The sequence below is a fragment of the Nannospalax galili genome, unplaced genomic scaffold, assembly GCF_000622305.1.
Source record: "Nannospalax galili isolate Female #2095 unplaced genomic scaffold, S.galili_v1.0 scaffold5, whole genome shotgun sequence".
Taxonomy (NCBI): Eukaryota; Metazoa; Chordata; class Mammalia; order Rodentia; family Spalacidae; genus Nannospalax; species Nannospalax galili.
In genome coordinates, this window is record NW_008353126.1 from 728,563 (window position 1) to 739,967 (window position 11,405).

The window sequence follows — 11,405 nt, forward strand, 5'->3', positions numbered from 1 at the left end:
AAGTAGATATAAAACCTAATTGTAATACAGAAGTAATGGTGTGTTTTTTCTTTTAATGGATCCCTTTAAATCTTGGGCCAAAGTGATCATCCTACTTCTATTTCTCAATAACTGGGTCAGCAGGCACTTGCTTCTGGGCAGGTGTAATGGAGATTCCTTAAACGCAGGCATAATGCTACAAAAGGAAACAGTCACTAAAACTAGTCAGCGAACTTGAACTGCTTGGAAAGAACCATTGTATTGCATATCACTAGAGACAGCTCTTTGATAATGTGTTTTTATTTTGTGGAAGGTTGGCGTAAGAGGCAGAAATTGTACCCTATATATAGATGCTAAAGTAGAACTGCTTTTTAATTTTTCCTGCATTATTTTAGTTCCTGATATTTATGACATCTGATGTATCCTGTAAGTTAGAGAAATTGTTTAAGATTTCATTCTTTTTCAATACCAGAAAAAGAGATATTTCAAAGTACTTATTGTGTACTTGGGCTATTTGAACCACTTTCTAATCGTTTTGGTTAATTTGGGGCTTTCAAAAAAATTAAAAATTGAATTATGTCTTGATTACTTTAAAGTCATTTCAAATTCATTAACCCATTAGTCTAGTTGTTAGTGTTTTTGTTTTAATGACATACTTTTTCTTTAAATTTACCAAGATAATTATCACGTAAATATTTGGGGTATTTACCAGATGTTTTCCCAAGGATGTTTGACACTTTCATTACCAGCTGCATATTTGATTCTACTTTGTTTTAATAACATCAACATAATGTCTAAATGTAATTACATAAATAATTTGATTACTATTGCTTCTTTTGATTTATTAGAAGTTTAGTTTTCTGATATTTTGATGGTACTGTCATTTTCTTTGTAAAATGAATAGGATTTTATTTTTTGTAGATGTTTATACTTGTAATTGCTCCTTTAAATTTTTTTTCCAGTAATGTGATAAAGGATGTTTATTATTTGATTTAAGTGACTTGGGCATAAAAAATAGAAAATGCAATCTTAGTTTTATAAGTGCAGAGGGAAAATCGGGATGGTATTTGTGGTGTAGTACCCATTTAATTTATTCAGGTTTGCATTGAGTCCCTCTTTACTCAATTATGTACTACAGGCAGCATAAGTAAATAGCTCTTAAGGGTTGGTTTGTTCTACTAAAGACTTCATTTGGTGATTGATTGTTTAGAAGATTTTAAGGAAAGGATTGTTATGGTTAAGTGTGTATTTTGTATATCTGATGGCAGTGTTGATTTGAGATGAGAGGCTATGATGATTCTATTTCATATGTCTTTTCAGAGCTTGAGAGCCTGAATTAGGTGATTGGATTTTAAATTAGGATTATATTCAAAGAAATAGAATGGAAAATAGGCAGAGCAATTAGTAAATTGCCATTTTTTTTTTTTTCGAGGCCAGTTTTCTGGGTCAGTGTAGATGAATTAGATGAGACAAAGAACACACAAAAAGAGAAATCAAAAAGGTAGTTCCATCTGAAACTCAGGGTCAGAGCTGAAAATAAAGGTTTAAGGGGTATTAGCTTAGAGGTATTGTCACAAAAGCCCATCATGATAAATTCCACAATAATAGGAATTAGGATGTCATGTAATTGGCACTGGGTTCTTATCCTCCCTTAACTTTTTGTTTTTCATTTTCAAATGTCCAACTAAAATTACTGCCCTTAACAGATGATGTGGTTTGCTTAGAAAGAAAACGTTTCATTGTTGGTTTGTATATGTTTAGCTCTGCAAGTTTTATCTTTACATTTGTGATTTGTACAAGAGTGGGCAAAGGAGGGAGAGACAGATAAACACTGTAAGCTAAACGAACACTATCATTGCTAGTTTATGCGGTTGAATTTTGGATCCTCCTTTAGTGAGAGTTTATGCTCAAATACATAAAATAGATAGGGCTGCTGAAGAAAAGTATAATTCTGAATAAGTTATTGAATATTATAATCCCTTGCATTGAATATATTTATATAAACTATAAAATGTTAATGGAAAAATGAATATCCATTTTGCTGAACTGTTAGGGTTAGAAATAATGACAACTGGTACCTATCTATTAATGTAAATAATATGTGGTATATATTATTGTATGTATGATAACATTTGGTCCATATGTGTTTTCATGATGTCATAGATAGGAAAAAGAGAAACAGTTTCATAACACCTGAAAAAATATATTCTGCAAAACTGTAAAGGGCTTATTAGCCTCCAAAGTTCTCATCATTTCATTTCTAATACAGGAATAATTACATAATCAATATTAGAGTAGTAAATGTCAGAAACTTTATAATTTTGTTGATAATGTTTAATAGGACTCAATTTTCTTGTTTTGAGATGACTTAGCTCTGTGTTGACCAGCTGTTCTTGAGCACCTCTTCTCAAGTAATCCTTCTACTTTAGTCCCCCAAGTAGATGGAACAACAGATATATGCCACTGCACCTAGCTTAAATAGACTTTACCTGATTCATTTCTATATTCTTGAAAATCAATTGTGCATTTAGTGGAATATGGTATATGTCATGGTTCCTGGAAAGTATTTCCTTTTGTCTTCATAGCTAACTTTATTTTGCCCATTTAACAGATGAAAAAAATCAGATCTGTGAGTTTAAATAAAGTTTTCAAAAATCAGTCAACTAGTATGTAGAAGTGCTAGAATTAGAAGTCTGTAAATCTTTCTAATATATTCCTCTTTTCTCTCTTAAAGTCTTAAAGTATGTTCTTTTTTGTAAAAAAGAAAAAAAAATACAGTTTCTCAGTTCAGGTACCAGGTGGTTTAAAGTAGTTAGCTGATAATTCTTTTTAAGTAACCAAACTGGAGCATTGAATGAAGAATCTTGATCTTGTTTTAGTTCTTACATTAGCCACAGAATGTGATCTTTAGGAAAAGGGAATATGTGTACCAGGTGTGGTGACACATATCTTTTATCCCAGCACCCAGGAGGCAGGGGCAGGTGGATTTTTGTGATATCAAGGCCAGCCTGATCTACATAGTGAGTTACAGGCCAGCTGGAACTAGAGGGAGGAGAGTGGGAGGGAGAGAAAATGAAATATCTTTAAGAAAATAATACCTTTGTAGGATTTTAATTAAACTCTTAAATGGAAAATTCCTTGTAAAGCTGGGAAACATTGATTGATTGAAGGAATATGTATGGATTTCATTCTTTTCTCTTTTATCTTTAAGTGTTCTGCATTCCAGTTTAATAAGAATCCATTACATTTTGTTGCCAGGAAACCAAGGATTTTAAAAAATTATTATTATTGCTTGTAGGAATCATTTAGCTAACTTGCTCATTTGCTGTATTAGACACAGGATATATGACTAGGATAATCTGCCCTTAAGGAAGTTGTGATCTGTGCTAGATTAAATGGATCACCATTAACATATAGACTTAGAAGAAGCTGCTTTTTTTTTTCTTTTTGGAGAGGAAGTGGAAGAGGAGGTGATCAGATTTGAAACTATGTATACAATATAACTTTTCTGTAAAGCAAAATTATAGAGACCATCTAATGTAACATGTAAGATATTAGAAATCTGTGTAATTTGTTCAACCTCCATGTCAGTTGAAACACACTTGCTTTTACGCAAATAATTGTAAAGACGTGGATTTTTTTTTCTTGTTGAACATTCTAATTTGTTAGGCAGATTTTACTAATAAATGAAGCACATAATTATATCAGAGGAGACTAAACAAAATAATTGAGTTAGTTTACTTGAATTGGCAATTGGGAAAAACTACATTGTTTTTTATATATTTTTGAAGGTTTACTATGCTTGATATTAAAAAACAATTGCATTATTATTGATATAGTTTCCAGTTTTATAGAATTTCAGTGTTACCAGGAAAACAATATTTAATTTCTGAAAAAAAAAAATAGATAGTTGGGGCTGGAGAGATGACTCAGTAGTTAAGAGCACTGGCTGCTCTTACAGAGGACCAATGTTTGATTACCAGCACCACCAGCACCCACATGGTGGCTAACAATCATCCCTCACATCCCTCACAGAAGTTCGCCCTCTTCTGACTTTGCAGGCATTGCACTATTCAGGTGCACTTACACACATGCAGACAATGCATTCATATACATAAAAATAAATGAAAATTTTTTTTGAAGTAGGTCATTGTAGAGAAGGCCCTATATTACTCCGGTGTTAGCAGAGTGAGTGCAGTACTGCTTTAGATTCCAAAATGGAAAGAAGATGTTTTATGGAGGAGATGGAATTTGAGCTTCATTTTGTTGTTGGAGAAGAAAAAAGACACTTCAACTAAATGGTGTACATACATAAATTAATTTCTCTGGTAAGAGCAGAGATTCTTTGTAGAGAAGTTGTAAGAGGTGGTGGTATAAAGATTCATTGTAGATTGAGTATAGATGATTTTCTTGACAAACTGAGTCGGCAGAGAATATTGATTTAAAATTCTGAGTAAAAGGCAACAGCCTGAAAATAAAACAGTATTAATCTGCCAGAGATATATATTACTCAACAGTAATTACAATCAGAAAAGCTAAGCATCAGAGCGAAATACGGTGCTGAGGTGGAGAGTACTAGACACGAAGTGATGAGAGCTAGTGTAGATGCTGGATGCTGCTGTGATAAAGAAAAAGATGGGTAAGATCTCAAGAGATGAAAACTTTATAGTCTTGATTCATTCAAGATACGTTTCTTGGCTGTTTACCTTTCATAAGCATGTATGCAACGTTCTAGTGAATTAAAAATGAATAAGAAAGATGATAGTCAAAGCTGACTATGTGACTTAAAATCTACATGACCTGCAAAGTAGTACTGCTACGTGGCTAGAAGGTAGAATATAGTGCTAGTTTTAGTAGAGATTAATCTTAACTCATTGAAATTAAAATGTTTGGTAAGACACTACAAATATGGAATTGAGGTCAATAATGGGTCGTTATAGGGGTCATTACTGCAGAGATCATTGGGGAAAGTAATTGAAACTAGCCTTTAAGAAAAAAACATATCTTGAAGGAAAAAACAGGATTAAAAAGAACTGGATGGGACTGGAAGGATAGCTCAGTGGTTAAGACCGCTGGCTGCTCTTGCAGAGGACTAGAGTTTGATTCCTAGCACCCACATGGCAGCTAACAACTGCCTATAACTCCACTTCCAGGATAATCCAATGCCCTCTTCTGACCTCCATGGGCATTGCACAACATGGGTGCATTTACATACATGCAGGCAATACCCTCATACACATAACATAAAAATGCTAAATTAAAAAAAACAATTGGACAAGAACTGTGCTTTAAGGAATTGTCCAATCGAGAGAAGCAAATTGAACACAGTGGAAACCATGAAAGGGAAGAGCTTCATGAGGAAGGTGTAGTTAGCAGAGCATGCAGGGAATAGGGTAAAAAAAAAGACAAATTTGACTGTTGAGACATGCTTGATAATCTTTGAGGATAAAGTTTTAGTAGATTAATAAGACAAATTATTACTGCAAAAGAGAGTGGGCTTCAGGACTACTTTCTGTAATATAGGTTCTTAATTGTGGCTTATTAACACTACATACTGACTTCCTGTCACTGAACTTGGCATCTAGCTCACAATCTTTTTTATAATCCTGCATGACTTTCACTCCTAATGCAGATAATTGTTTTGTTACTTCGTCTTTCCATGCAAAAATCTTTTCAGCCAGTTAAACTACATTCTGTTATGACCATCCTTTTCTGTCACCCTTGTTATCAGATATACTGACTACATCTGCAAATTATTGATGTCAGTATCCTTCTTTCTAAGCACCAGCTCCTTTATTTCTAACTTACCCTTTTAAATATGGCTGCCGATTTGGGGTGGTGGAGGTGGGGGCAGGCTGAGGATGAAACACAGAGCCCCTACATGTTCGACTGCTCTTGTGCACCATGGTGGTTATTTGACTTTATCTGGTCTGTAAGACCAATCATATCTTCATTTTCTCTCTATATTTTAGCCTTTTATTCATTTTTTTTATCCAATGTAGATTCTGTTTCATCATTTAAAAAGCACTTGCCAGTACTTTAAATTCTTTCAGTTCTCTTTGAAGTCACTTAGTCCTAGGTTAATTAAGTAGTATGCTTTCTCTCTGTTAATACCTAGTGAGAAAAGGAAAATCTCACCAGTGTGTGTTGGCACCAACATCATTTCAGCCATTGTCATTCTGAGCCATTAGAACTGCATGATGACAGTTTAATATTTTCTAAGATCAGCTTATTTCTCAGAGTGTTTTAAATTTTTGATTCTCCTCTTATTCCTCCCTATGTCTGTTTCTATTCTTAGTTGATGATGTCATACCCCTTTTCGTAAAAATTAAAGCCATTGAATAAAAAATTATAACTCCCTGATATCAAAACTATGAGCTCACGCACAGCTATACCTAACTCCCTCGTTTCAGTAGTGGCGACATCTTTCCAGCTTTTCTTAAGTTTCTATTCCTCCACCTGTCTTCTGGCTTCTATTTCCTCATTCTACCCTCTCTCTCCTTTAATTACCATTTCTTCAAAATCACAATCAAAGAGCAAAGTAATTTAAGGTATTGATTTACATGTGTTCCTGCTCAACTCTAAGAAAAAGAGCCCTGCTTTGACCCTATGTCTCGCTAGTTGCCAGTCATTTTTCTTCACAATTAAAGTTCTCCTTTGTCTATACTGTCTTTATATCTACACTTCAACAATTTGTTTCCTCACTAAACTACTCTTACTAAAACCATTAATGACTCTTCATCATTATTTCCAATGTACATTTTTAGTCTTAATCCTGCTTGACTCCCAGAAACTTTTAATTGTCTAATTTTACTCAGATCCTTCTTCCTTTGGCTTCCATTGCATCAGAAATAATGATTTTCTTTCTGTCATTTTAAGAACAAATGAAAGGCTCTGGGATATTTTAAGTGTAAAATGATTAGTGTATCAAATGAACAAAAAGGAAAGAATATATATGACTAAAGGGGGAAAAGTTCAGTTATAGAGCTACTGTTGTATGAGGCAGAGATGATTCTCGCTTGAACCAGAATGATGACGAGGCATTCAGAAAGAATAACAGATTCAGGGAATTTAGGCAGTATCAACAGGGCTTTTTAGTGGATTGGATATAGGGGTGAGCAAGCAGGATTTACATGCCTTGACACAGGCACCTAACATGAGATGCCCAGAAAGTTTGAGAAGTATGGGTGCGAAGAAATACTTTGGCCATGTTGAGTTTTGGGAGCTTACAAGATTCTGAGCGCAGTATCAAGGGAGAGGTTGGATGTCTTACATCCCAAAGAAGCTGCATATACAAATACTGGGATTATTTATGTGTAAGTAATCGCTGTCTAGGAAACTGTCTGCAGAAGAGTGAAAGAACTTCTAGTCTTCAGCTAGGATGAATTAGTAAAGACGATTGAACACCTTGAGATGGAAATATTTTAGAAAGGTAAACCCACAGCATTTTTGCACTCCTTTAAATACATTATTTATTTATCATGTTGTTTATTTATCATGTTAATTACCTGTCCATGTTCACATACATATTCTCAGTGGGAGAGCCAACAAACACTGTGTATGGGTTCAGATAGTAAATATTTTAGATGTTGAAAACCATGCAGTTATTGTTGCAGCCTAGCAGTCCTTGTATGATAACAAAACTTTTTTTTAGATACTACAATTTGAACCTTATAATTTTTATGGCATAAAATTCCCCTTTGAAGTTTTCTTTCTTTCTTTTTTTTTTTTTTTTCCTTTCATTGAAAATGTTGTGAACCATTTGTACCTGTGCATTGCACAAAACCAGAATGGGTTAGATTTAGCCTACAGGCTATAATTTATTGACTCTTATCCCCTGACTAAGCCCTATACTTGAACCTTAACTTAATACTTTTGTTTCTTTGTTTTGAGATTGGGTATTGCTGTGTTGCCCAGATTGGCCTTGAGCTGCCCCCCACCCCAGGTGGTAGGATTACAAGCACGTGTCTCCATGCCTGGCCACAATGAGTGCATTTTCACTTAATGAAGTAATGCTGAATAAATTTGTATCTAGTTTATAGTGTGCTTTGTCGGGAAGGCAGGGAGGATACCATTATGTTATTTGGGTTATAGTAAAGTAAAACTGAATTCCAGAACTCCTGGGGTACATAAAATTTTTGGTGTTGATTTTTATTCATACTTGAGAGTTTTAAAAAACATACTTGTAGGTAGTAAAACAGACTTTTGTACTTTTAAGATTACTGTTTGTCTTTACATTTTTCCTTTTTTTATTCTTCGCCCTCTAAGAACATACTGGGTCTGTGGAACATGGAGTACATAGTTACGTTGTTAGAATTTAGCATAGGAGACAGTCTTTGGGCACAAATGTGGCACAAAGGAAATTAGCTGGCATCATATAAATATGAAGGAAGGACAAAGATAGTTAAGATAGCTGGAGAATAGCTCTTAGAAGTATCACTTCTGCCGAGACTTAAGCTTTAAGTAGAGTTGCATAGAGAAGTAACCTATGTAGAGTGATGTAATAGCCCTGAATTCCTTGAGAGCACATATTTTAGAGGATCTGAAAGATGGTTTTAGGTATAAATAACTTATTAGGTCCACACTAGGTAATCCCCAAATAATAGATTATACAGAGATTAATGTATATTGGCTTTTTGTAAAGTTGGTAATTTGTGTTAGGATATAGGTGATGGGACTAGAGAGATGGCTCAGTGGTTAAGAGCACTGACTGCTCTTACAGAGGACCCAGGTTTGATTTCCAGCACCCACATAGCAGCTAACAACTGTCTGTAATTCCAGTTCCAGGGGATCCAACACCCTCTTCTGACCTCTGCGGGCATTGCACAACATGGGTGTATCTGCCTACATGCAAGCAATACACCCATACACATTAAATAAAAATAAAATGTTTTAATAAAAAAAAAAGTAGCTCATCAGAATGGAGATCAGAGTTGGCTAGGAACAACAAAAAAAAATATCTCCACTCTTATCCACCTTTATTAAAAGCTGTTCAACCAAAATTTCCATTGTAATATTTAGGATTGATTGATAGTAAACCCGTATGAGTAACTGCCATAACCAGGACTCAAATCTCACATATACTGAAACAATAACCAAAGAAGAAAATGATTGCTACATGAGTAACTCAGTCAAGTCTACAGTATAAAAATGTGGCAAACTGAGATATCGCAAACAGAAGGAAAAAGTTGGCAGTGGAATTAGAGTGGTTGTGAACAGAAGATAGAACAAATTTGAAGTGGGGAGGGAGTGAGGGAGTATTGTAAGTATAGTTGGAAAGAAAGTCCTGTTCAGTAAGAATGAGGGAAGAGAATAGGAAAGAATTCAAGGAAAAGGAGGAGGGAGAACACTAATAGTCTGAGAGGAGCCTTTTGTAATGGCATTGTATTATTTAGAGTGAACCTTAGAAACTTCTACTTTTCATTTTAAGAATGAATTCTAAGATCTCATTGCATACTTGTGAGATCTGAATCAAAGTGATTGTATATTTCTTCAAATCTACAGTATATTTACAAACTCAAAATGGCAAATTATATACTGTTATTTTAGTATTTTAAAATATTTGCAATATTTGCTTTAAAATAAAATGTATATTCCATGTAGTATACTGTATTTACTCAAAATCTTCTTTTAAGTGTTTCAGGCTGCATGTACCAAGTAGTTCAGACGATTGGCTCGGATGGAAAAAATCTTCTGCAGTTACTTCCAATTGCCAATTCTTCTGGAAATTTTGTCCCGATAGTTCAATCTCCAGTCATATCTGATGCTTTGAAAGGGAATACAGGAAAACCAGTTCAAGTTGCTTTTCAAACTCAGATTTCCAGCTCTTCCACAAGCACATCAGTTCAATTGCCCATTTTCCAGCCAGCCAGTTCTTCAAAATATTTTCTTACAAGAACAGTAGATAATTCAGAAAAAGGTAGAGGTACTTCTATGGGAAGTGAAAAGTTTGCATCATCAGTTTCGAAAGTTAAGAGTCATAGTGCAAAAATTGATGGACTCACCATGCAAACATTTGCTGTTCCTCCCTCAACACAAAATGATTCATCTTTTATTGTAGTCAATCCCCCAAGTGTTCCAATGACTATGAAGTCTCCAGTTTTGCCTTCTGGGCACCATTTACAGATACCAGCCCATGCTGAAGTGAAATCTGTACCTGCAACATCCTTGCCTCCTTCAGTTCAGCAAAAGATACTTGCAACTACAACCACAAGTACCTCAGGAACAGTTGAGTCCTCCCAAATACCGACAGTTATTTACGTATCTCCTGTAAATACAGTGAAAAACGTAGTTACCAAGACCTTTCAGAATATTTACCCAAAACCTGTTAAAGAAGTAGTAAAACCAGTGATAATAAATACCACACAAATTTCAACGAACGTTGCTTCAGAGACACAATTAAAACGTGGTCAGCATTCTCAAGCTGCTCCAGTGAAATGGATTTTTCAAGAGAATCTACAGCCTTGTGTTCCATCTCTTGTTCCTGTTAAGTCTTCAAATAATGTGGCTTCAAAGATTTTAAAAACTTTTGTAGATAGAAAAAATTTGGGAGCTAATGCTATAAATATGCCATTGAGTACTGTCAGTGCTAGCAGGGCACAGTCCACAAGTGTGCCTATTAAAGATAATGCTTTAGTAATGTTTAATGGGAAAGTCTATCTGTTGGCTAAAAAGGGAACAGATGTTCTACCATCACAAATTGACCAACAAAATTCTGTTTCTCTTGATACTCCACTAAGAAAAGATTCACCACAGATAGTAAGTTCAAGTCCAGTCACAGAGATATCCAGAGAGGTGGTAAATATTGTTTTGGCTAAAAGTAAATCTTTCCAGATGGAGACAAAATCACTTTCAAATTCCCAGCTTGCTTCCATGGCCAGTCTAAGGGCAGAGAAGAATAAGAGAGTCGAGAAACCATCTCTTTCTGCCACAAACCCACATACTATGAACCAATCCACTAACTACCTTAAACAGAGTAAGACTTTATTTACAAAGCCAATCTTTCCAGATGGATTTAGTACAGGACAGCATGCCCCCAGAAAAGGAAATGTCATCCAGAGCGTAGAGAAAATATGTTCCTCTGTTGATGCAACAACTGTTACTTCACAACAGTGTGTTTTCAGAGACCAAGAATCTAAGGTAATTTTCCCATGTCAGGGTATTCTTTTTATATATCTATGTGGAAAACATTTCTTAATTCTCAAAGTTGTCTATACCTCTCTCCCAAACACACACTCATCACACACATGCGTAATTGAGTGAAAGCTTTCACATGAATAAATATTTAAGGACTACAATTGGGAAAAATCTAAGGAGTATCTTTCTCTAGCATCATTTGGCGTTCCAAATCTCTGTAAGACAAAATCAGACAATCACAGAGTAACAAAGTTCAGAAGAGCTGGAGAAGAATAATATAACTTTAAACA

At 34.8% G+C, this 11,405-nt stretch overlaps 1 protein-coding gene across 5 annotated transcripts in view; it reads left to right on the plus strand.

Moving 5' to 3' along the window:
• The window catches only part of Lrif1 (ligand dependent nuclear receptor interacting factor 1), an 86,621-nt gene that overhangs the window by 72,030 nt on the left and 3,186 nt on the right, over window positions 1-11,405 (plus strand). For 2 of the 5 annotated variants that reach the window (XM_029554684.1, XM_029554683.1), the window contains one exon: window positions 9,615-11,118. The exons of the other annotated variants lie outside the window; for them this stretch is intronic. In XM_029554684.1, the coding sequence (XP_029410544.1) occupies window positions 9,615-11,118 (1,504 nt within the window). The remainder of the gene's footprint in view (window positions 1-9,614; window positions 11,119-11,405) is intronic. 5 annotated transcript variants of the gene reach the window in all.